The 27,627-nt window shown below is 43.1% G+C and overlaps 2 protein-coding genes across 2 annotated transcripts in view; both read right to left on the bottom strand.

Annotated features, from left to right (window-relative positions):
• Positions 1 to 27,627, bottom strand: part of Fam107b (family with sequence similarity 107 member B) — a 218,115-nt gene that overhangs the window by 161,130 nt on the left and 29,358 nt on the right. The window lies entirely within an intron of this gene.
• LOC119816604 (ubiquitin-conjugating enzyme E2 N) lies at positions 3,808 to 5,025 on the bottom strand. The gene has a single exon (XM_038333384.2). The coding sequence runs from the start codon at positions 4,957 to 4,959 to the stop codon at positions 4,501 to 4,503; it is 459 nt and encodes a 152-aa protein (XP_038189312.1). The 5' UTR covers positions 4,960 to 5,025; the 3' UTR covers positions 3,808 to 4,500.

The following is a 27,627-nucleotide window of genomic DNA, read 5'->3' as shown; positions in this document are numbered from 1 at the left end:
AGGAGCTCTAGATCCTGTGTGGCCAGATCAAAGGAATAATTAGCCCCTGCTTGCAGGATGTCAGGAGTCGGGAGAGGGGAAGCCCTTCCTGCAGAGACAGAGCCGGCTCCCCCAGCTGTGGGCTCAGCTCCAGGCACCTATTTCCATCAAGGATGCTGGTCTCGTGGGGCGAACACTCCAATCCCATCAGAGGGCTGTGTCAGCGGGGAGAGATTAATGGGCCACATTAGCGCCTTAACTGGGCAGCCCCAGTATTTATTCTCCATTTCTTTCTCATTCTTCATTCTATTAAAAAATCTCTGTGCTGTTTTGGGCATAAGCACGGCTCTTCCTCTCACACTATCATATTGGTGAAATATGCAGACACTGTGAAATTTTTATCTTAAAGTACTTATTAAAAAGAGGTAATGAATCTCCTCATGAGTCCCAGCTTCTAGGGGCAAACTCAGGCTCATGAACAAAAGCACTAAGTCCGGCCTGGCTGGGGAAGGCACAGCACATGTTAACAGTGACAACTGGCACAGCCTCCCGCTCCCAGCTGCTGTCAAACCAGCAACCCACACACACTGTCCACACACTCATTCCGCACTTCCAGCCTTGCAGTTGTTATGAGTGTCTGCCCGGTCTCTTCCCTTTAGGAAGCATGAGTTCCAGATCGACTTGACCATTTCCCGTTCTCATGACTCCATGTGCATTTTGGACACGCATTGCCATGAAGACATGACAGGGCCTGTCCCTTTTATAATCAATGAAGCCAACACTTTTTTAGACAAATGGGAAATAAAATGTACATTTAAGGCACCATTTAAATATTGTCTATTAGCCCTAATAGTATATTTGATGGAAAAAAATAGTAAACTGAATTCTTCTGAGGTTTTCTTTTTTTTTTTCACATCCAATGGGTATAGATTTTTATTATTTATACTTCTTTGAAATTATTACATTCAACATGTTTTCCTTTTGTGTTACTTAAAATATAAACCCTGATAGAGTTCTTTAGGATAGGCTGCATGCTTTGTAGCTAAACAAAACGATGTTCCCAACACCAGAAATACATTCCAATAAAATAGAACATTTCTTATGGAATACTGAGTTAGGTACCCAATTTTTCATCTCATTTTGTAATTTGTATGTGAACAGCTTTCCTATACTGTGCTCTAAAACTCTGCTGCTGCAGTAATACAAGCTGATGTAGTTAGTCGCCAGAACTCTCAGAATGTCATACGGCACCACTTAGGTCTGCCTGGCTGACTGGACACAAGCTATCTTGCAGGACACCCGACGTTCTTCACCGCCCTCGAGAAATGCTAACCACAGCTTCTGTGTGGTTTTAATATGCCAATTTGCACTGAGACTTATCTTACAAGTACATTCCTGGTCTAGTGTAAGGTTTTCAGTATTATATACAGAAGACTTAAGATCTGAGGGAACCAAGAGTGTCTAGTCTCACAGTGAGTGGAAAACAGATGACAAGGCAGAACAACATTCAAACCACAAAGCTCAAATTGACACCTCAGGGCAGTGGTTCTCAACCTCTGAGTCGCAAGCCCTTTCTTGGGAGTCACCTAAAATATTGGAAAACACAAATATTTACATTACATCGACAGTAGCACAATTGCAGTTATTAAGTAGCAAAGACAATTTTCTGGCTGGGGGTCACAACATGAAGAACTATACTAAAAGGTCGCATCATCAGGAAGGATGAGAACCACTGGCCAGGGTTTCAAAACTGATTTCAAGATCCCAGTTGGGGAAGAGCTCTCTATGCAGTCTGGAGGTGTCTGTCTGGCCTGAGTCCAGCGCTGCCTTTCCCCAGGACAAGAGCTGCCACTATTGTGCTGTGCCCAAGCCTATTGTTCCTACTGTCCCTTCAAGAAAATGTCCAAGCTATCCATTCACATCCGCGTGCCCAACCAGTGAACTTGTCAAGTGAATTTCTTCCTTCAGCTAGGGCTAAAAAAGGTTCATAAAAAACAGGACCACACATGGGAACAGGTAGGCTGGGAGTGACTTCAACCAACTCTAACAGAAACAGTGATACAGCATGTCATCCTTGTGGGTTTCTGCTACTCGGTTCCTGCCAGGAGGTTCCCGAGCTACGGTGGCTCAATCTATTACTGCCACATCTTCAGAGCATTCAAATGTTGCAAACTACTTCTGTGTGAATATCCTGAGTTTCTGAAATACTGTCATGTAACTCAAACCACTTTTAACCGACCATTCAGTGTTGGCTAAGAAACCATGGGCCAGATGTAGTGGCTAGAATTCTACCTTGACATGTTGCCTATTATTAGTCTTTTAGGAAAAGTCCAGGCATATATGATGGTTCTTTCTTAAAACAAGTTGAGTACAAGTCTCACTAAAACAACAGGGATTACAAAAAAAAATGTTCTGCATGAAATCAGGAAATCCTGATATGAAAATGGGAAAGTTAAACCTCAGTGCATACTAGAACCCTGTGTGTGGTTAACGTTTAAGTCACTGTGTGACACCAGCTATGACCAGGGGCAGTTCTGGCTCTCAGTAATGCTGCCCGATGGCTAATTACTTCAAGTCCTGTTCAGGTGGTTTGGTTTTTTTTTTCCTTCTTTGTTTGTTCTGTTTTGTTTTTGAGAGAAAGCTTTCTTAGTTGTGATCAAAAATGCCCTCTACCCAAGAATTATAACAGCTGCGTATAGAGTTTTAACATTTACAGTATCAGATAGGGCCATTAGCAATTTTATTCTAAACTCAATATTTGTTAACAAAATGCATTTATGTGGAAAGATTCAGTTACCAGTCATCAAAAGCTCTTCTATGTTGAAAATGTAATTTTAATAGATAATTCTTTATCGTACATAGAACACAATAGAACACACTACATTCTGAAGAAACTCCAGAACTTATGAAGTGGGAAAAATGCAGATGGGCAACAATACCCTCTGCAGGAGACAAAGATTCTTGGTTATAAGGTTAGCATTTGCATGGATATGACTTAAAATAACAAGAATCAGAAAGTCAATGTGGAAAAAGGTGGAAAAGGATGATTTCACATGGGAAGAAAATAATTACTAATACCTAATTAAAAGATAAAAAGAAATAGCTGGGCATGGTGGCCTTTATAATCCTAGCAGAGGCTAGCCTGGTCTATATGGTGAGTTCCGGGACAGTAAAGGTTACACAGAAAAAAACAGGCCCTCAAAAACAAAAAAAGGAAGGAAGGAAAAAAGGAAGGGGGGGAGAAAATTCTCAAAGCAACGCACAGGAACTGAGGAGCTAACAACCCTCCTGTAAGCCGGTTGATTGGGATTCATTCATTAGATCTGCAAGAAGACTCAAAACTGCCTCCACAAAGCTCAACTGGCTTCCTAGTAGCACAAACAATACACACAGGTTTCCAGACAAGAACCAAGAGAAAAGTCATAACCTCCATCTGAGGCTCAAACGTGGACACGTGAGTCTTCTATGACATCCACTTGTCATTTTTATTGTGACTGTTGGGCACGCCCAACTTTCAAGCATGGCAAGACACCAATGATCACCTAATTAAATCAGGAAACATTTATTTAAAACTTCTAGAGGTTTAAAAAAAAAGGACAGATATTGATGCTTCATGCATGGTCAGAGCCAGTTTATAAATACTCATTCAGTAAAATCCTATCACAAATCTGCATCAATGAAACAAACTGGTAGAATTCTCCATTTGCCAATCAATTTGTCAAATGGAGAAGACCAAAACAGAATGTTCCATCTGCTTAAATTTTAAATACGATTGTCACATCGGGAAAGCGAAATAAACACAGTAAAATAAACTGTACAAAGGCAAAGTAGAATAACAAAAAATATTTTACTAAAACATAAGATTTACAGAAGTTTCCAGACAAGCCATACAAAATGGTCACAAGCTTTTTTTCTTCTTCTTTTTGGGGGGATGGGGCAGAGAATCTACACTTGACAGCAAAGTCACAATGTTATTAGTGAGGGCTGTGATGTTTATTTAATGTTCCCATTTTGGTTCAGACAATCAAGCTTGTCCATCTACAGCGTCAAAAGTTAGACTTGGCTAGAGAGCATATTCTAAAAAACTGGTTAGCTGCATTTAACCACGGCAATTAGATCCCATAAGAGGGGGAGGGAGAAAGGAAACCATAAAATTAAAATAAAACTTTCCCCTTAAAAAATAAAATAAAAACACCCACACCCTGGCAGCTAACCCTGACGACTACCTTCACTCACAGTGCTTTGTACTTAAACCATGATGGGGAAACACATCCAAGCAGAGTCACTGCTTTCAAACACTTCACAACAACCCGGATGACACTCCTAGCCTCTGCTCATGCTTTACAACAGTGAATCAGGACAAGACATAGATTTGCTAATGTGCATGTAATCACCAAAGATGAAAATGCCTGGGCTTTTATTCTGTAATGTTTCTAAGACTGTGTCCATTAAATGCAAACAAAAAAAGGAAGAGTCTTGGCAGAACAGGAGAAGTGATGTACACTCGATGATCTGATCGACTTAAATATTATTCATGGCATATAGCCTAGTCCATGCTCTCGCTGTTTCTATGGCTTGGGCTTCATTGGTCTTCCACTGCTCGGCTACATCATTTGCTAACGGATCATCTGGATTAGGAGCACTTAACAAAGCCTGGATTGATAGCAGAACTGTGCGAATCTGCAGTGCTGGGGACCATTTATCTTTCAAAATATCTAAACATATTCTTCCCAACTTGTCTACATTAGGATGATAAATTTTGGTCATGAAACGTACTTTAGGTGCTGCCATTGGGTATTCTTCTGGAAGGAATAGTTCAAGTTTAAAAGTCCCTCCCTCAAAGGGGGAATCTTGGGGGCCAGCAATGACCACATGAAAATAACGGGCGTTGCTCTCATCTGGTTCTGCTTTAATGCCAGGAACTGGTTCTGCCAGCAAACGCTGGGTTTCCTTGATGATCCTGCGGGGCAGCCCGGCCATCTTGTCAGAACCCGAGTTCGGCCTCTGCTCTTGTCTCCGGCTCCGCTCGCCTCACGCACGAGTGGAAGTCCCTTCTGAGGTTTTCTTATTGTTTATCTACATGTGTGTATGTATTCGTGTGTGTCTGTGCCAGAGATCTGTATCAGGTGTCTTCCTCGATCACTCTTCCACCTAGTTTTCTGAGGCAGACCTCTCATTGAATTAGAGTTAGATGATTCAGTGGGACTGTCTGGCCAAAGAGCCCCAGATCTCCCTGTCTCTAATTCCCTAGTACTGGGATAACAGGTAAACATCTGGGTGTGTTGTGCAGGTGCTGGGAATAAAATTCAGTTTCTCTTGCTTGCACTTTGCCAACTGAGATACCTTCCAGGCTCTAAAATTAAAAATTTCTAATCCACAAAGGACATGGTTAAGATGATAAGCCACAGATTGGGGAAAAATTTGCAAAACACATAGCAGATAAAATTCTAGTATTCAGCACTTGAGAGGCAGAGGCAGGTGGATCTCTATGAGTTCCAGGTTAGCCTGATCTACAGAGCTAATTCTAGGATAGCCAAGGCTACACAAAACAGCCTTGTCTCAAAAAATAAACAAATAAATAAATCTGGTATTCAATATACACAAAGAGCTCTTAAAATTTAACACTAATAAAACACACTATTCAAAAATGGGCGAAAGAACTAAACAGACACTATGTCAAATAAAATATCCAGGTGACAACATACAAAAGGTCACTGGGGAATTAAAACAATAAAATACCACTGGGGGTAGAGAGTTGGCTCATCAATGTAGAGCCCTTGCTCATCCTCCAAAGGACCCAAGTTCCGTTCCCTGAACCCACATTGGGCAGTTCACAACAGCCTATAACATTAGCTTCAAGGAATCTGATGTCCTCTTCTGGCCTCTGTGGGCCTTGCACACTCATGGTGTACACACTCACACAGGCAGACAACTACACAAAAATAACTTTGTTTGACATATCCCTTTAACCCTGATAGAAAGGCTATGATCCCATACACTGATAACATCAAATGTTAGCAAGGACATGAATGATGAGAACTCTAAATACCATGGGAAATGCAAAAAGGTCCAGTCACTTCAGAAGACAGTTTGGCCATTTCTTATGAAAGCTACACACATTTCATGTGATCCACCAACTTCACTCCTCAGTATGTACCACAAACAAGTGGTACCATGTTCACACAAAAATCTGCCCAGGGAGGAAGCTCTACTCATGACTGCTAAACACTGAAGCTACCAAGATGTCCTTCAAAGGATGAGTGGGTAACTTGTGGTTTTTTCACACAACAAATTATCACTTGGGAATTTAAAGTCATGAAAAAACAATGGAGAAATCCCAGCTGCAGATATGTAAAGAGCTGCATGTTGTATGATCCTAGCCGCAGCCACAAATCTCTTAATGATAGGATGCATGTTTTAGAAAATTGCCATTAGGTGATTTTGTAATTGGAGGACTGTCACAGGGTGTACTTACATAAACCTAGGTGGTGCTCCCTATTATATATCTGGGCTATCTGGGATAGCCTTTGCTCCTAGGCTACAAGCTTGTACAGCAAGTGGCAGTGTGTGGCCATTGAAGCCAATGGTGTTTTGTATCTAAGCATAGAAAAGATATAGTAAGAATACAGTATAGGGGCTGGAAAAATCAGTGGTTAAGAGCACTGACTACTTTTTCAAAGAACCCAGGTTTCATTTTCAACCCCTATGTGGTGGCTCATACCATGTGTAAGTCCATTCCAGGAAGATCTGATGCCCTTTTATGGATTCTGCCTACACGAAGCACACATATAGTACACAGACATACATGCAGGCAAGACACTTATAAATACAATGATTTTTAAAAGAACACAGTATGCAAGATTTTTTAATGGTAAACATATAAGAACCTTACTACAACTAGGCTTCTGTTGTAAGGAGGACCGCTTGTTTATTTACCAGCTACTCAGCAGCTCAGATCCAAAATAATCACACAGAAACTATATTATTTAAATCACTTCTTGGCCCATTAGCTCTAGATTCTTTTTGGCTAACTCTTACATCTTAATTTAACTCATTTCCATTATTCTGTTCATCACCACGAGGCCATGGCCTACCAGCAAAATTTCAGCGCATCTGGCTTCTCTCTGACTCCACCTTCTCTCTCCTAGCATTCAGTTTAGTTTTCCCTGCCTAACTAAGTTCTGCCCTGCTATAGGTCCAAAGCAGTTTCTTTATTGATTAATGGTATTCACAGCATATATTGGGGACTCCCACATCAAGCTTCAACCCAGTAAAGATTGTCTCTTCTCCACCATCGGCTCCTCTAGAGTGTCCAGGTTTTCTTCAGCTGCCTTCACATCAGCACTTGCAGACTCAACACTCAGTTTCCACACTGAAGAACAGTAGGAAAGTCAGCTTCACAGCTGGGTTCAGCCGTGTCTGTGCATATTGCAAACAGGTATTTGCTTTGGCTGCGGTTATCACCACGTTGATAAGGAGACGCTGTTCAGACCTCAGTGTAAGTCGCTAGCACTTTCTTCCCATGACCCCTCCCCCTCCCTCTCCCCCACCCCATCTCTCGTTGCTTATCTTTTCACAGCTTTTGGAACTATGTTCTCGTTCCTCGGGATCACAGCTCTGGCGGAATGGGACAGCCCTGACTGGACAGCGGCCACAACTGCTTTTCCACTTTCATGGTGGACATTTTTAACTTCATTTTTAATTTTTAAACTCATTTCCAGGTAAAGCACTCAACACCAGCTCTTACTGGCAACACTAATAGTAGAGATTTTATGCTTATGGGTCATAAGGAGCAAAATAGCATGAGATTAAAGCAATCCCAAGAGAAAAAATGAAGCAATCAAGATACTCAGTCAACATGAGACACATGAAGCTGTTGCCAGATTAGCACACATAGTATTCTGTACTAAATATGTTGTTAAACGGAAGTGCACCCAAGAATGATAGTGCAAACAGACAGCATAGCAAATGCATAGGCAGACACATAGTCTGTGGCATAATCAAGCATCATGCACTACACATAACTACGTATGCTGTGCCTTTCTCACTGCCCTCACGAGGCTTGTATTCACCAGCACTACCACAAGCGTGTGAGGAACGGGTCTCTCTAAGGACATCATCAAGGTTACGGGGTCACTGAGCAGTATGAAGTCTTCAGCGTCCTTCTTCAGTTTTCTTCCTTAGTGACTGAAATACTATGTTTCACATGACCATATATAAGATTTTGGAAGGAAAAAAGCTTTATTTGTTAAAATACAAGTGAAATGCCACAACAACACGCAGAGACTATCCTCCTTCAAGGGAACTGTAGAAAACTCTGAACTCTAGCTAGTCCTGACGGAACCTGTGTTGCGCACCAGTCACTATGGGAAACCGATCTACTTTTTACTCAAGTTTTCCCTAGAAGTCTATACATTTAAAAACAAGATGGGGGGATACTTAAAGTAGTGATGATGACTCAGAGATGATTAGTTCCCTGTGGTACACTCTGGCTTTCCTGTGGAAAGTCTGATGCTTAAATATACAAATTATTGCTAAAGAGCATGAAATCCCCACCCACATTCCATCCCTATGTTTACCAAGTTGAGAGACAGAACTTTGAACCCTAGCTGGTCAGCATTACTTGAGCATAAAGACTTGGGCTGGAGAGATGGCTCGGTGGCTACATAATGGTCCACCTGTAACCCCAGAACGTGGGAAGATAAATCAGAGGACCCCTGAGACAAGCTGCCTAGCTAGACTAACAAGGTCAGTGAGCTCTGGGTTCAGCAAAATCGAGCCTTATTCAAGTAAGATCAGTTTACCTCAGAAGACACCCAACCACAACCTCTGGGCTCTAAAAGCAAGTGCACATGCACATGAGATCATACATATGCACACACATACCTACTCATGTAAAAACTCCCACAGACATGCATAGGCTGGCACACAAGTACAAATGACTAGAAGCTAAGACACTGGCAAAGAATCTTGGCACAGAATCTAAGGCTTAATGAGTTACCTAAACTATTACTACATTGCTGAAAAGGGCTAAAGGTACCCAAGTGTCAGAGATCCTGAGACGTGTGTGTGTGTGTGTGTGTGTGTGTGTGTGTGTGCGTGCGTGCGTGCGTGTGTGTGTGTGTTCCTTTCATTGGGAGTGATCATGAAGAAGTCTTTTTAGAACATGAGCCCCAAATGAGGATTTGTGTGGAGGTCTTATTTTAAGCAATTTTCTTAAGAGTCAGGGAGACTAAAAAATGTGTGCTCAGCTTTCAGGTCAGGGAACTGGTTCTCAACCTGAGGGTTATGACCCCTGAGTCCATCAGAAAACACAGATATTTACTACAGTTCCTAACAGTAGCAGAATTACAGTTAAGAAATAATAAAATAATTTTATGGTTGGGGGTCACAACATGAGGAACTGTATTAAAGGGTCACAGCCTTAGGAAGGTTGAGAACCACTGCCTTAGGGCTTATCTTCCTTGGACTTTCCTTCCTATATTCTAGATTTCCACTACAAACCAGTCCTCTGATATGGAGTTTTCGGGGTGGTCTTTTTCCTCTAAGTCATCTTCGCCAACGCCAATCCCCTGCTATGATTTGCCCAGTGGTACAGGTTTAGAGTTTCATTCCAATCCATGTTCCCTTCTGACTAATTGGATTACCCAAACCACATTACCATAATGGAAGATAATGGATTATTATGTTACCCTTCTCAGCAATGGACAATAGGCATCAAACATCTCTGCACATTGTTCCTGTCCATAGCCCCGCAGGTCCACAGAAGCCAGCAAGCTTTATCTTAAGCATGTTTGCTGTAGAGCACGGACAGTATTACACAGAAGACATTTGGAAATTATGACTCCTCAGACAATAAGTTCCCTGTAACCACTCACCATCCTGGCTCCAAGGTGCTGGGTGAGGGCTATCCACTGGAATACAGAGCGCAGGGCATTCTTTGCCCACAGAAAGACTAGCACTGATCCCTTGCCGTCTCTGCAATGAGAAGGGGGTATGGGCGCAGGGACAGTCAGAGCCTAACGATGCGCTCTCGATCCCACATCCAACTTATGGAATACATGTTAAAAGAGTTAAGAAAAAGGAAAGGGGGCCGAGGGTATAGTTCAGTTGGCAGAGTGCTTTCCTAGCATTCTTAAGTCCTGGTTTCAAGTCCAGCAGCACATAAACTGAATATGGTGTTGCATGCCTGGAATCCCAGCATTCCCTCCAGAGGAGCATGCAGGGAGGGTCAGACGCTCAAGGCTGTCTTTTACTATAGTGTGTGTGTGTGTGTGTGTGTGTGTGTGTGTGTGTAAAACATCACAAGATACAAATGGCTGAAACCATAAAATCCATCATAGGGTGGATCTAAAACCCCCACTGTCATGCCCAGTAGACCAGTAGCCTAGGACATCCAGGCTACCTGTCTTTGTTAGAAAGCAATGAAATCTCAGATGGTGTCACAGGAAACCCAAAGCCTTGAACCAGCCCCACAACCCCATGTGGACTTCAGACTCTCAGTCTGGGAGAGGTGAGGTGAATTTGAGAACCTGAACATTTATCCAAATAAACCAACTTAAAAAGATGACCTTGACTGCAAAAAGCTGGGAAATATTTTCTTTCCTTCATAAAAAAGGGTTAAAGGCCAGAAGAACAAGATGATCTCAGTCCTTGAAAATAAACACTGTCACATGACTTTTCCTTATTAGGAGTGAACGTATATCTGTTCACACGGAACAAAGAACCAATTCTACCCAAGCCCAGTACAATGAAGCGATGAGTTTGCTGGGGTGACTTAGAGGAAAACGGGTAAAGGGTTACTTACAAGGACAAGGGTGATTCAAAGGCAATTGTGTCGCCTCCAAGTCTACCTAGCATGAGGTGATGACTCACAAAAGCTGCATCCCTGGAGCTCTGTCCTGCAGGCAGCTCCACTTGAGATTAGCTTCCTCTCTTTGATAAACTTGCTGGAAGGCCCTTGTGAATCCTGGTACTTTCATGAAGTTCCTGAGCCTCCTGGAAAGGGATCTTTTTAGCTTCCTGAGTCTCCCTCCATGAAGGAATGCTTCAATTTGGAGAAACAGCCCCCAAACCCCTCTCTGTTTCTTTCTTCAGTTGAGTGGTGCTGTGTTACATGTAAAGTAACAGGTCTGGCCCAGGGAGAAGGGCCCAGAAGAGTTCACAGGGAGCCAGATGCTATGTGGTGAGGCAGGAGGAGTACAAAGGCTGGAGTCAAAGAGGGTTAAGTCTTGGCTCCTCTCTTCCTCAGTATCCCTCTCTGGAGAGTGTGCTGTGCCTGTCGTTGTGCACAACTCTTTGGAAAGCAGATTATTTAAAGTGGCTGTTCATGGAGTACCAGTAAATCACAGCTGTCTTCAATCGAGAAGGCTTCTGGTGGCGAGCATGTGGTTCATCCTTCAGTTCTGTCTAAGGTCCAAACCAGAACTCAGCGAGATCCCTTAGCAGGCATGGCGACAGACAGAGAAGCAATTGGAACACAAAGCTCTGTCTTGTTTGCGTGCGAACTGGCGTTCGCTTATAGTCCAGAGAAATCTGGAATGCAAGTTTTATGGACTTGGAGGAAATGGAAAGCTAAGAAAAAAGCTGTTTGAATTTCTAGTTTTTTGGAAGCCTTTGCTCAAACCCAGGAGAACAAATACATTAGAATTGTCAGCTTCACAGTGGAGTCAGAGACAGCCCGAGTTAGTGAATGCTGAGAAGAGACATCCTCCATCCTCACTGTTTGGGTTAAAAGTGTCAAGGCAGCCCCTGGCACCCATCCTTGGAGTGTCAATGAAGCAGGAAGCTCCATTTCAAGCCCCCTCCCCTGGGAGTTGCCTTAGTCTGGACTCCACCTGCAGGAAAGCCCACCAAGCAGTGACCCCTTCCCAGGGAGGGTCAGGACCACTCCCACAGGCTATTTAGGATGCCCCCCCCCAGAAAAGGAATACGTGGTCTCCGGTTTTGCATGGTCTCCCCTGCACCCTTCCCCTCGCATGCTTTCCCTTTATTCAGTCTAATTTGGTCTGATTGGAATTATTTGCATCAGCGGAGAGGCTTGTTTTAAGAACTATTCCTAACACTCACTTCGAGACTTCCCTAATGATACCAGCATCCAAGGGGAAGCAGCTGCCATATAAAACAAGCATCTCCCTGGGCATGGTGGCTCCCCTGCAATCCCACATCTGGGAGGTGGTACTCCAGAAGGAAGAACTTGAAGTTGGTCTGTCAAGTACATCACGATACCCTACTGCAAGAAGTGAAGAATACATCTCTTATTTATAGTCTACCTGGGTTTTATAAAATAGGTGCAATAATTACTGCCGGGTTCATGAACACTGTGTAGGGGGCTCCATACTGACCTTATGTCCTGTGACTACGGTTCTATAAGAAATAAAATTGTGTCAAGCTCCTGACAGATCAGTATCTATTTGTCTTAGCATCTAACATCTGCCTCTTTGAGCTTTTCTTACTTTGACAAACTTTAAACACTTGAATAATTAGAACTGTTCTACATTAAACATCCCACAGTCTTAAGGGATGAAAAATAAATCGATACCCCACAAAAATGTTTTAAAACCTTGCTTACAAATTTCATGTTAATTTAAGAAGTTACTACCCCTACCATTTGCATATATGAGTTCATGCCCAAATAAAAGTGATATTTTCTACATAAATCTCCCTTGCTATGGAGGAGTCACCCCTCTATTCTTTAACTACACACTGCTCACATGTCACCCAATGGGCAGAGTACAACATAAAGATGAAATCGTCCTTACCCCTGTGGAGGTCACAAAGGACTAGTGGTCTGGTTGTACAGGCTTCACACATGTTCAAATGGTTTCTTTACTAGTGTGACATAAAAAAATTATCTCTAGGGGAATAAGAGATGGCTCAGAGGTTAAGAGCTCTGACTGCTCTTCCAGAGAACCCGGGTTCTATTTCCAGCACCCACATGGAGGCTCACAACTGTCTGTAACTCCAGTTCTGGGGAATCCGATGCCTTCATACAGATATACATGCAGGCAAAATGTCAATGCACATAAAATAAAAATATAAATTAAAAAACCTATCTGTACTGTGACTGAATACTATCAGCTATCTAAAGCCTGTGCTCACAATTTTGTTTTGTTTTTTGTTTTTGTTTTTTATTGATTTTATTGAGCTCTACATTTTTCTCTGCTCCCCTCCCTGCCTCTCCCCTCCCCTTCAACTCTCTCCCATAGTCCCCATGCTCCCAATTACTCAGGAGATCTTTTTTTACTTTCCATGTAGATTAGATCCATGTATGTCTCTCTTAGGGTCCTCATTGTTGTCTAGGTTCTTTGGGATTGTGATTTGTAAGCTGGTTTTCTTTGCTTTATGTTTAAAAACCACTTATGAGTGAGTATATATGATATTTGTCTTTCTGGGTCTGGGTTACCTCACTCAATATGATGTTTTCTAGCTCCATCCATTTGCCTGCAAGTTTCAAGATGTTGTTATTTTTTCTGCTGTGTAGTACTCCATTGTGTAAATGTACCACATTTTCCTTATCTATTCTTCGGTTGAGGGGCATTTAGGTTGTTTCCAGGTTCTGACTATGACCAACAGTGCTATTGTGGGGTAAAGGGAACACTCCTGCATTGCTGGTGGGAGCACAAACTGTTACAGCCCCTTTGGATGTCAGTGTGGCAATTTCTCAGAAAATTAGGAAACAACCTTCTTCAAGACCTAGCAATACCACTTTTGGGTATATATCCAAAGGATGCTCGATCATGCCACAAGGACATGTGCTCAACTATGTTCATAGCAGCACTGTGTGTCGTAGCCACAGCTTTGTTTTTAAGGTGAGAATATTTTCTAGCCTGAGAACTTTTGATCAGAATCTTCCAAGAAGGTTAAAAACCAGCCCGAAACAAACTTTATAGAAGGCCCCAGGAACCCAGTAACAGAGGGATCAGGAAGAAGGCTGGGGGAGGGCAGAAACCCACCCCCACTTGAAAAGTGATGTTCCCAGGCCACAAGCACATGGGTCCTAGACACTCCACTGTCTTCCCTGCCATGGTCACAGGCTGTGAGAAGACAGGGCAGGGGCCTTTCTAACTCTGGTTTGGGATGAAGTTAGAAAATAAACATTGGCAGAGTCATCCATAAAGCTCCCTTAACTTCAAAAGACTGCAGGGAGCAGCCCCCTTTGAATTCCATGTAAAAGAAACAGACACACATGATTCAGATTTCATGAAAATAAACACAACTCTCGGGGGGGAAGAGAAGCGGCACCTAAGAGCCAGATGCCATTGGGCGGGATGATATGTTTATAAACCCACAAGCCTGCAGGAATTCATGATGCTCTCGCCCCCTCCCCTCCACCATTCTATCTCCCAACAGAGCCAGGTTCACAGGATAGTTTGGAAGCTGGTGGTTAGAGATACTTAGGGAGTCAGAGAGGAGAGAGAGAGAGAGAGAGAGAGAGAGAGAGAGAGAGAGAGAGAGAGAGAGAGAGAGAGAGAGAGAGAGAGAGAGAGAGAGAGAACACATATGGGAGGGGATGGGAAGAGATAGAGAATGGGGAAGGAAAGGGGAAAGAGCCAAAAACAGGAGAAAGAATGTGAGAAGAGGAGAGGGAGGAGGAGGGAACGAAAGGAATAGGGAGGGAGAGGATATGGAGGGGAAAAGGAAGGGGCAGGGAAGAGAAGAGAGAAAAAGGGTGTGGGAAATGAGAGAAGAGGGAGGGGAGGAAAAGGGAAAGGGGAGAGGAAAGGGATGCAACAAGAAATTGGGTTTTGTCCTCAAATTTAAGGGTTATGAACTCTGGACTTAATGTTAGTTAACTAAGCTTAACTAAAGCTTCTATCTTCATTGGTTTGGAGTGCTATAGCAAATACATATTAGGCTGGGTGGCTTAAACACCTAACATGTACTTCTCTGAGTACTTGAGACTGGGGAAAACCTCTTCCAGCTCTGTAGATGGTTTTCTTCTCCATGGACCTCACAAAGCAAAGACAGTGAGGGAGTAGGCTTTCTGGTGTCACTTATGAGGACACAATCTCTTTGTAGGGGTCCCACCACCATGACCTCAGCTGACCCTAAACACCCCTAAAAGGTCCTACTGCCTAATACCATCATATTACATGTGGGTTTACGGGGAACACACATTCATACACAATGAACAGGAATACCCAATGATGCTGAGATGAAGCCTCTGTCATATATGGTGTGATGGTTTAGTTCGTGAGTAAAGCCAACGCACAAGGACTGATGCCACACTAGACCTGAGGGAGACAAGCATTGAAGCTGTACCACAGGACAACAAACAAACCCAAAAGATACCCAGGGTTCTTTGGAGACGACGGTAGGTGGGTAACATCCTAAGATTAACGGTAATAGTGTCACACTTCCTCCTAGAAGTCATGCCTGGCCACACGGCAGCGAGATATCTGCACTTCCAACCTTCTACACGTAGGATGACTTTACACAAAAAATACTGCCCCCGAGGACCAGGGCCAACGAAGGATCCTTTCACATCTCCCAAATTTCAGCTCCGGTCTTATGTTTTCCTCTGTGAAAGAAACTCTAGCTCTCCCTGGACTTCTCAAAAAGGTATGTGGAGTTCTAAAACCAGCATGGCAGTGTCATGCCCACTTTGACAACACTGCCCAAGCAGTGACTCTGGTGTCGTGACTGTTAGGAAGTATTCCAGCATGGGCTTCCAGCTATCATCGGGCTTCTAAGGTGAGAAATATGTCCGCCTGGCACTTGGCACGCTAGACGAGTCAGGCAACTAACACCTCACAGCCAGTGGCCCTCCACAGTGACCCTTAGGCTCTGTTATACACAACCCCACTCCTATGTCCAGCTGGAACTTCCCAGGGTTCCCCCACAGTGCAGTATACCAGTATCCATTGTACCAGTTACAGGTACAGCCCTGTGACCGAAATAGCTGAGAAAACTGAAAAGGAGAAGTGCGCCACTTTGGGCATTGTTTTGGAGATGTCGGCCCATCATTGTAAGGACGGTGTGGCAGCGCTGAGCCGTTCATGCTGTGACGAGCAAGGAGAGAAAGGGGGCAGCTCCTTTATTCTCATCCGTTCCATCTGGGGGCCCAGTCTGCAGGATGATGCCACCCACCTTCAGAGTAAGTCTCCCCTCCTCAAGTGACACTCTCTAGAAACACACAGACACACCCAGAGGTTTGCCTCCCCAGACTCCTAGATGATCCTAGATCCAGTCACGTTGTCAATAGAGAGTACCACGTCCACTGTGAGAAATGAGCTAACAGTGGCTTCCTCCCTGGGTCACTGCCCTTCCCCTGCTGAGCCTTTTGGAGAAACCCACAGTAAAGCAGATACCCAGGGGCCAGTAAGACGACCCAGCAGATAGCCTGAGCTTGACCCTGGACCCACATGGCCAGCAGACAGCCTGAGCTTGACCCTGGACCCACAGGGTGGAAGGACAGAGCCAACTCTCACAAGTGGCCGTCTGACTTTCACACAAATACCATGCTCACTCCCCAATAAGTAAATAATTTTTAAATAAGTAAATACATTTAAAAACAATACTCAAATGCTTGAATAGCCTGCCTCTCTTCTTAATAATTTTGAGTAATAGACAAAAGCCCCATTTTAGGAAGACTGGTCTACTGAGCAAGTCAAAAGTAAAATGGAACGTCCAGCCAATACAATGTGAAATAATGGGTGGTCTGAGGTCTGGGCTTGAAGCCATGGCTTGGGTCATATTTAAATTTTTTAAAATCTATTGCATTTGAGTCATTTTCTTTATTCAAAATTTTTCATTAATCAAAACTTGCTTTAAAACATCAACTTCCTAGGAAAAAAGTTTAAAATTTCTAGAAAAAAAACAGTAAAAAATTATTTTTTCCCATTTTGATTATTTATTTCTTTGGTAGTGTGTGTGTGTGTATGTGTGTGTGTGTGTGCGTCCGTGCGTGTGCGTGTGCTGTCTGTTGTGATAAAAGTCATAATTTTTAGTAATCAAGTCAAAAGACAGAACGCAGCAAACTAAAGGGAACATTAACCAGCACTGCCCCGGGGTTTGGATTCCTGGACCAGTAGGAGTAGCTTCTGTGAGCTGTGCATCAATGAGAGCCCCATCCCTTCCTCTCCTGTCAGTCGCTTCCCCCTCCCTTATAGGACAGAGTGGGAGGTCAGGAGGTTGTGTGTGCTGCCTGTTGATTTATTTGCAAAACTCTTAGTCCCAGTGAGGCTTGCAAAGCCCTCTGGGGTGACACAGGTGCTCCGAGTCCAGCCACCAACGAACACTGTTGAAACTCTCTAAGAACTGGTAAGCCACAAACTCTCATTTAGACTACCCACATGGCAGAAAAACAAGTATCTGTTTTAGAGAAATTTTTCCTCTTGAGAACCAAGTTATTTTCAATTTGTTCAAAGAATGAGACTCAATAATCCATAAATTTAAATGCAGGCAACACTAATTAAACTATGTAAGGATGTATGTATGCACATACATACGCATAAGTGTATATATATATATATATATAGTTTAGTTAATATGTGTATATATGCAGATAGATAGATAGATGGATGGATGGATGAATGGATGGATGGATAGATAGATGATAGATAGATAGATAGATAGATAGATAGATAGATAGATGATAGATACATAGAGTCTCAAAAATAAATAGGGAAGAAGAGTCATGAATTCTTGAAAGGTGTAATTGAAGGACATAGGAGAAATTGGAGGAGGGGGGAGGGTGAGAAAAAAGTTTCCCTTTTATTTTTGACAAGAGGAAACATTCAGGAATGAATAATATTTGGATATTACTTGATTTCGCCAAATGCATGCAGGAATTTAATCCCCAAGAACTTATGTCAACAGCATTAAGGTTGTACAAAATGGCTCAGGGAGTTAGGACCCTTCCACCAAACTTCACAACCTGAGTTTGCTTTCCTCTGAACTCTACATATGGTGGCATGAATATACCCTCTTCACAAAAAAATAAGTAAATGTAAAACTGAAATTTAATACTTTTAATATTGAAACTCAATTTGTTATATAGGAGGTGAACTTTGAGAAGTTATTGAAGGCATTAGGCTGGAGCCCCTGCATCCTGGTAGCTTTATGAAAGGAGCCCATATAACAGCAACACGCACATGCCCCCATCATGATTCAGCTCAGCAGTGCTCTGCAAGAGCCTGCATAATATTGTTTTGACTTTGTGCCTCCAAAATTATGACCCAAAGCAAACTTCTTGTCTTTATAAAGGAGTCTGCTTCAGGTATTTCATTATAGTAGTGAAGAGAAAACTAATGAGACGGAGAAATGTCAGAAATTTCCTCTTGTTCATCTGTCACTAAATTATCAAGAGATGTGTAAGCCAGGCACAGGAAATACGAACTTCTAACTTCATCTGTCTAACAGATGAAGCCTATAGCAGGGGATCAAAACAGGGGCATAGAGAATATGAAGAATCATGGGAGCAGGACCTTCACCCTATAACAGTGGTTCTTATTCTTGGCTGCATAGTAATCATCTAAGGTAATCATTTTTAATAACTACAGTGCCTTGGGGCTTTAGTGATGGGTAAACATGCTTGCTGCATAATATGAGGACCTGAGTTCAAATCTCTGCACCCACATTTAAAAGGCTAGCATGAACATGAGAGCATATGTAACCCCAGAACTGTAGGGGGCAGTAAGACAGAATTGCTGAGGAATCCTGCCTGCTCCAGGCTCAGTGAGAGGCCCTGCCTCAAAATAATAAGAGAAACGGTGCTGCAGGGGAACATCCATCATCCTTCTCTGGATTACATACAAATCTATCTAGACACACAAGCACGTACCGCACATATATGTCACACAGGTAATCACATGAACTAAAATGACAGGAAATGAACTAACACGGCATAAGGATCTTTAAAGTTTCCCCAGTGATTCTAGCACAAAATGAATGATGAGAGCTACTGATCTACAGTAAAGCCAGCTGGACGCAGTGACTGGTGTCACGCACAACAGTCTTCGGCAGGATTCTGAAGGGTAAAGAATAGAGTGAGGTCACAGCTAAGGGGTAGAATGCTTGCACAGCAGGCATGAGCCCTGAGTTTGATTCCTACCACCGTAATAGCTACAGAAGAACTCAACACAATTCACAAGCAATAACCTTATGTGTATGACAGATGGCCTAGTGAGCAGAGAATACACTGTGTTTAGGGGGACATGAAGAAACAGGGGGAGCAGGCAAGAATACGGCTGATGAGTGGGAGCCAGATCAATGTGGCAGCTTGTTGAAGGGTTTCCTCCGAGACAGGATCTGGTTTTTGCACAAAGAGTACTTTGGCTGCTGCGCTGGAATGAATTACAGGGAACAAAATGAGAGATGAAGACACTGTTGCCATAAACCAGGCAAGAAATTACACGGTGTAGGCCTAAGGTAAGCAGCCTCTGTGGCTGGCCTGGAAAGTACCAACTTTTGCATTAAAAGCTGGTTAACTCTTCCATCTCGGGCAAACCAAGACAATTAATGATCCCATGAAGACCATAAAAGGAGCAGCAGAAATGAGTTAACATCTCACAGATAAGGTTTAGAGATACATAAACTGATTTGAAGAATGAGAGGAAAGAGAAAGGAGAGGGAAGAGGAGCAGGGGGAAAAGGATGTGGAACAGCAGTGGGCAGAACCAGCAGAAATGTTGGCTCCCCAGTTCTTAGCATGGCAACTGATGGATGGGTTCTCACCATAGTGGGGACACTGGGATGAGGGAGGAGGTTCGGTCAGCCCAGGTGGTATTTTAGGCTTTGTTTTAAACCTGCTCACTTTGTGACATCTAGACAGCAATATAACCGACTCATGGTACCTAAATATCAGTGAATACATTGACTTGACTTATTGAGCACCTGCCTGGCACCAGAAAGTGAAAAAAAAAAATAAAGCAAAAGGGTGTTTGCCTCAGTGAGCGCCAAGTCCTGTGGGAGAGGGAAGAAATCAATGATTCTACCATGCTTTATTTTTAATTTGCCAGAGCAGATATTCATCTTTATTCTTGCTGGGTTTTTTTTTTCCCTGTCCTAATACCACTGCTGTAGACAGAATGACCAGACAGCTGCTTTCCCTGGGATGGTACTGATTCACACCTGCTGTTTCAATGTAATGTTAAATAACAGCCCTTCTCCCTCTAGGGAGCATGCCCGTTTCCATGGTAAAGTGTGTAATGACCTATCACCGGCTTCTCTCTATCAGTTCAAGCACACTATTGATTTCCTGTGCTCATTCTCTTAGAACACTTGCCTCCCCTCACAGATGCCATTGTTCAGCAAGTATTGACGATGCTCTGAGTATCCCATGAGCAAGACTTGGAAAATGAAGCAAATCGCTCTCCACACTCTATAAACCATCGCACCCAGAGACTGACAACTAATCAACCTGCCAGGGAGCTGTTCTGGGCAGTGGAAAGACACTGATTGGCAGGATGCAAAGCTACGCCAATGCGCTTTTACCAGTGGGGTAAGCATCATTTCATTTACTGAAGCCTCACTAAGTGGCCTTAATTTCTGGGTGAGAATAATATTATCTGTCTGGACTATTTGAGAGCACTTTGAGAAGCAAGTGTATGAAAGTATTTCCAAAATGTAAAATGCCATACAAATGCAATGAATTCTTTTACTTTCAGTACTGAATACTGAAGAGGAATCCTACCTATAAAAATGAAAACATATTTGCAGGCTGGTGAGATGGCTCAGCGGGTAAAAGCGCTCTCTATGCAAGCCTGAGAGCCTGAGTTTCATCCCAGTAGAACGAGAGAACCAGTCCTGAGTTCTCCTCTGACTTCTACACACATGCTGTGGACACACACACATATGCATCAATAATAATAAATAAAATATTCATAGTAAAATTTAATGCACTCTTGAATTTGTATAGAATTGACATTATGAATGCAAACTGTGACTCTTGCTGATAGAAATAATTCATTTTCATGTAAAGTACAAAAATGGGGGCCGAGCATTTGACTTAGTCAGCAAAGTGCTTGCCATGCAAGCATGAGGACCTGAGTTCAGATCCCCAGTCCCCTTGTGAAAAGGCAAGTGTAACAGCATGTACCTGTGGTCCAATGCTGAGGAGGCAGAAACAGAAGGATCCACAGGACTCACTGATCAGCCAATCTAGATAGTCAGGACAACTGAAGACAACATTCAGTGCGCACGTATAGACACACATCCTCACACACAAATATGTACACACACAACCTCAAAGCACAATAGTTTAGAAGCATATATAATAATGTTTTATCTGAAGTAGTTAGTGATATTAAATATGGCATTGGAAATTGTTTTATAAATGTTCTACGGAATAATATATAATAGAACATTACAAGTAATAACATGAATATTGAGAAATACGTAGGTTATTAAGTCATCCACAGCTTTTGAACTAGTCTCAGCCATCACTCTTGATTGTGCTCACAGAAAAGAACATAAGCTGTGTTCCATCAGCTAACCCCACCCACCCTCTCAACAGCGAACAGCCCCAGAGTCAACACAAAGTGTCTGACTCGGTTTCACCAACAGACATTGTGTTTTATTTGAAGTTTATCAGTATCAGTTGAAAAGAGCGCCCTGTATTTTGGTGACAAAATCTCCCTGTGTTTCATACAAGTCTGATTAAAGTTACTTAAAGAAGAAATGATATTTAGAAAAATAGTATTATTTTACCTAAGACCACAAACTAGTTTCTAAATGCAGAGTAGAGAGACAATGGTGTGTCTCATACCTAGGAAATTCCACTGGAAAATAATATATTTTCATCAGGCACTGGAAATTTTAGACTAGGTATACACACCACTAGAGAAATATCTAGAATAGTAATACGATTATCTATAATAACGATAGGCTTGTATCACCTAGCCTGTTTACAACACAAGCCAATGGGTCAGGTTTCATAATTTCTACTTAGCAATAAGAAATCTGGAGCTGGGGAGATGGCTCAGTGGATAAAGTCAAATACGAGCATGACAACCAGAACTCCAGTTTCCAGAACCCAGGTACCAGGAAGGTGCGTGTGATGGCCTCCGTGTGATCTGCTGCTCAGGAGGCAGAAACAAGGAACCACAGTGAGAGCTAACTCACCAGACGGCTAGCCCAAGGTTCAAAAAGAGACCTTGCCTCAATATATAAAGTGAAGAGCCACTGAAGAAGACACTCAGCATCAGCCTTGGGCTGCCATGTGCACATGCACATGCATACACACACACTCAAGAAATCAGTGGCTCAGAGAACCTACACAACTTGCCAAAGAACAAACAGCAAGTCAGCAGCTGAGACTCGGGCTCAACTTAAGTCTGCCTCGCTCCAGAATTCCTATTCTTCTCTGCAGACAGTCATTCCGCTTGCCAACATTTTCTTCAACAGAGTCATTTTATTATTATTATTATTATTATTATTATTAATTTAACATTAGTTTTTACTTTTACTGAAATAGGTTATTTCTCACATAATATATCCTGATTACGGTTTCTCTTCCCTCTCTACTCCTCCCAGTTCCTCCCCTCCATTCTATTTGTTCGCACACTCAGGAATCCCATAAAAAACACTATAACTGGAAGCCATAATATTTACGCAGAGGATCTGTTACAGACCCCGTGCATGCAGTCTCAGCCTCCATGAGTTCACAAGAGCTCGATCATGATTCAACAACAGACTTCTAATTCGGCAACGTCAACGGGATAGATCCTTTGGGTATAATTTCAATGAACACCTTGTGTTTAGAGAAGACTCTGTGAGGACAGCTAGTGCCAGACCAATGTTTCATAGGCCAAGCCCGCAACTGAATAACTGAACTGCTGACCAGGACCGTGCGAACGTAGGATAAGATTTGCGCAAGCCCTTGGGTGTCCTTCAATGGAGGCTTCTCTGTTGAAACGACACTAGTGGTTTGAAATAAGAAGAAAATGTTGGGTTAGCAAGGAGACTAAACGCCCTTTCACACAAGCATCAGAGATCAGGGTGAAGCTGAGGCACAGGGCAGGCCGAAGTCTCTGTGGGAATGAATGACGTGCTCACCAATACCAACGTCCTTCCACGCCAGCTATGCCCCGTAACACTGCCTTTCTACTGGCCCATCAGACCTAGGGAACTTCAGAGTATCTACAGGATTGCTCTAAGTGTGATTATTAGGAATTAGCAGGATCTGTGCTCCAAATGCTCCAAAGCTTAGGACATGCCCCCATAGCTCAAGGTGTGTGACAATTCAGGTCTATAAACTCAGCATGGCTAGCATTTCCTTATAGCTCTGTGCTTTTGAACAGTCCTTTTGTCAAGGACCTTGGCAGTGGAATGAGGAGAGTACAGTTTTATAAATCTGTCGAAGAAAACAAATTAATGCACGTAATCTCCCCCGGCAGCACACAGAAGCCCATCTGTTCCAGATTAATCTGCCAAGTTAGCAGAGTCTCGAGCCAGCCCTTGGCAGCTCCCACACCTGCTGGTGTCCGGCGAGATGTCACCTACCTGCTCTCTGGAGGGAGGCTTCTACTGCAAAATCAGATTGCGTGTCAGCGTCCTATCACTCTGAGCCCTAAGCATCCCAGCAGGAAACATAAGTAGGCCCAGTCCCCCAAAGGGTGGTGGTCCTTTGTAACAGGTCAGACACTCATCAGTTGGGGGCATTTCAGGGTAGTATTGGCTGAAAGCAGGGTGGCTGTTAGGCATTCAGAATGTCTGTCTTCCCAGGATGGAAAGGGCCTAAATTCAAAACCATTTTGTTTTGGTACATCATTAAATCATCAGCAGGACAATTTAGGGCAACGAGATAGATTGCTGTAGAATGGTCCTAGGGAGAGTTCCGCAGCTGTAGGACAAGGCACTGGAGTGTTCACTGGTGATTCAGGAACCACTCCCTTCCAAACGCACCTAAAGGACAGGGGTTGTGAGGTGTGGATTCAAGGGCCTTCCTAGCCCACTTCTGCAGATAGGAGCTCCCCCCTTTTCCAAGTGTATTCAGAATTCCTCTTTAGGAAATGTAGTCATGCTAAACCCTAATATTTGAGTATTGCTCTAAAATTTCCTAGAATGTCAATTCACCACAGTATATATTATTTAATTTACACATATTCTAGATATTACAAATCCTATTTCAACATTATAAGAAACCTGTGAGGAAGGTGGAACATGATAGGCTCTAGGCATTGAATTATACGAGAGGTTTGTTTAGGGTGCCCAGGGAAGGGAGAGCTAAGGGACAAGTAGGAAGCAGGACAGATGTCCTCAAAGAAAGTTTCTTTACATGGCAAAGCCTCCACAATAGTATGTGCTTCTAGAATGCTCTGTGAGCAGCCTTAAAATGAGGATACTCAATGAGGTTTGAAGCTGCCCACAACAGTCCCTGGGTGAAAAAATCCAGCCCACTGATGGAAGTGAGGAGGTCAAGTTCACACACCAAGAGAGAGGTTGGGGGCTGAAGAATGCAACTCAGCGAGTGCTTGCCTAGCAAGCGTGCATATACTAGGCCCTGAGTGCAACCCAAATAGGGTGTGGTATTACATCTCTGTAAATCAGCGCTCAGGAGGCAGAGGCTGGGAGGGGGGGTCAAAAATTCAAGGTCATCCTCAGCTATACACCTACCTAGAGAGAGCCTGAAGGCAGCATGGGCTGGGACAGGGAGGGAGGACAGGGAGGGAGGAAGGGAGAGGGGAGAGGGGGGAGAGAGAAAGAGAGAGAGAGAGAGAGAGAGACAGAGACAGAGACAGAGACAGAGAGAGAGAGGGTGTGTTTGAGGTCAAGCTGAAGAAAAACACAGGTGGAGTATGGATTACTTGGAAAGCTTGCCCCAAGCTAAGGAACGAGCCAAGACCTTTGGCCAGCCTTCTTGTAGACTAATGACTACCCCTCCAGGCACCAGCCATTTCTAAACTCTTCAGCTTCCTATCACCTGGAGTGAATCATAGGTTTTGAAAGCACAGAAGATCTGTTCTCTTAAGAATACATAAAAATGTATATTATAACTCAATCGCCTCCCTGTCTCTATCAATCAATGCTATTTTCTACGTCCAAGATACACTAAAATCCTTTACTAAGTACAAACATCATGAATCATTAACTGGTCATTTCCAAAAGTTTATCTTAACTCTGGCCAGGAGTAAATGTTACTAGGATTTATTTTTACTCCCAAGCCTGCAATATTATTCCTGAATAGTCAGTGTTAGAACTTTGAAAAGGTCATTTTAAAAATAGAATCTAAATAGTACAGTGATAAATACTGTCAATAGATCACAAGGTTATGGTTAAGAATTACAATAGAAAAATATATAGCTTGATAAAAACAATAAAAAAAGAAGTCAACTTATTAAGAAAGAGTTACAATAGGATAGACTAGACACTGATGATATTGTTCAAGGCACTCAAGCTGGAAGCCAAGACCAGGTGGCCTGCTTACTCATGGCCACACACCAGACCTCACTGCCTGAGGAAGGGGGAAGTTTATGAAACCACAGAGGGAGAAGGAAGGAGAAATGAAGGAGGTATGGCTGTAAGTGAGCCAAGAGGAATTCCTGGAGCAGAAAGGAGCTGGAGATCCTGTGAGGGCTATGGGAAGAACCAAAGAGCCTCCATTCATACCACGGCACAGTGGGTCCTTTTGTCTCGCTCATATGGTTTCTGTTATTGGTATATCATAGAATTCTAGAGGGAGAATGGGAAGGGAAAGGAGAATGAGAGAAGGGGGAGAGGAGGGACAGGAATAGCCTGCCAACAACAAAAGCATTCTCTGCCCACAGGGAAATGCCCTAAGGTCCCCCCCCCATTTAAAAGATATTTCTACGTACTAATTACTTCTCTGTCTGTGTGTGTCTGTATGCGTATGCACACAGGAGTGTAGGTTCCAGCAGATCCCCTGGTTACAGGCATTGTAAGCAGGTGGACCTGGGTGCAAGGAACCACACTCTGGTCTTCTGCAAGAACAACAAGCCGTCTAAATCACTAAGCCATCTCTCCAGGCCCCTAGTTTTTAAAATTCGTATATAAGATGTTAGATACCTATGACATTGTCAGACAGTGTTTTTGTGAGTCCTCCACCCTGTCTCCCTCACTGCTAACTCCTGGTGGTAGTTCCCCTCCTCTAAGTCTTTCCCCTTTTTTCGTCCCTCCCATATGCCTTTTGCCCCACTCTCCACCTTTTCTCTTCACCTCCTATTACCCTCTCCTGGTATCCTTTCTACTTTTCCAGGTTTTACCCATACTTATATATACAGTGGGTTTGGGGGGCACATGTACCTTACTTAATTATACTTGCTTATACTTTCCAAATCAAACCATTTTCCTTCTCATTTCCTGATTTCAATTTTCTTTATAGCTGAATAAAATTCTACCTTTATAGGCTAATCTCAGACCAAGTATCGATGGTAGCTCATTTTATTTTTTTCTTCCTCTGTTTAAAAAATTTAAATTTACCCCTGACTAGTGGCAATATTATCAAACGAGCTGAGCATCTTGGAACAAACATTTCTCATGGACAACGCTCTGTCCTTACGTATTTGTATGTCTGACGTTAGAAATGCCACCCCCATGGAACACTCAGCATGTACTATCTCCATGAGCACAGTTCACATGTATGAGATCCTTGAATTTAATAGTATTTATACATTCAGATGTGCAGCAACCAGGGAGAAGGGTTCCCCAAGTCTACAGCTAAGAAAACATCGATTCAGCAAACTTGAGTAACTTGCCCTAAGTCACAGAAGTAGTTAAGTGCCAGGATTTACACCTAAAAACACACTGAACTCCAGAGCAAGGTTGTCTTCGGATAGCCCTAAATTAGATGAGATAAAGAAACAGGAATAGTAAATCGGTTGTAGATGAGAGCTACGGAGAAAGATATAGTTCAGAAACCAAAACACTTGAAATTATCCATGCCACCAGTGTGTCCACGCCATTTATACGGAGAAGTCACTGTTGGCTAGAAAGTGATAGCCATCTCAGGTTACCGTTGGATTTTTCCTCCAGAGCACAGACAAGTCCCCCAACCTCTTTAGGTCTCTTTAAAATCTTAGCGGTACTAGGAGATGGTCTCTCGGGGCCTTTTCAGTTCCAAAAGATTCCCCAAGGATTCTCAGCAGTAGCCTACTTCTGATAGCCTGAAGCATGCCACACATCACCTGAAAAGTGAGATTCGATGAGTAAATACATAACTGGGCCAACAGCACCTGTAGGACACCATGCATACACACACACACACACACACACATATACACACACCCATAGAACCAATTTCAAGGAGTCTGCCTGATAGAGCGAACAGACACTTTATGCCCATCAGGTCTGTGTGCTGAATTCCCACCAGTGATATTATTATACTAGTCGCAACCTAACAAGCAGCCCCAAATTGTGGCTCAAAACAACTACTTTATTCACAGTCTCATGTGTCAGGAATTTGGAAAGACTCCTAGAGCCACTTAGAGATACACTAAGGTAAATATCCATAACATAATCCTGCAGCTAACCCAGGAAGAAAAGGACAACAGAGAGACAAACAAGTTGAGGGGGTTGACCTGGTAATATCACTCACTAGGCATCCAGCTGGCCAAAAGCAAGTCTAGCCTGGGAGCAAGTCAGCCAAATGGCCGAGATCTGGAACACCAGTGACAACAAATGCTCGTGGGACATGGGGCAAGTGAAATCTCGTTCATTACTGTCGGGAACGGAAAGAGGCAGACTC

The sequence above is a fragment of the Arvicola amphibius genome, chromosome 6, assembly GCF_903992535.2.
Source record: "Arvicola amphibius chromosome 6, mArvAmp1.2, whole genome shotgun sequence".
Taxonomy (NCBI): Eukaryota; Metazoa; Chordata; class Mammalia; order Rodentia; family Cricetidae; genus Arvicola; species Arvicola amphibius.
This window is presented reverse-complemented; position numbering and strand designations above follow the sequence as displayed.

What these genes read in the sequence shown, in the direction of transcription:
- LOC119816604 (XM_038333384.2), bottom strand. Translation starts at nt 4,959, where the DNA reads ATGGCCGGGCTGCCCCGCAGGATCATCAAGGAAACCCAGCGTTTGCTG.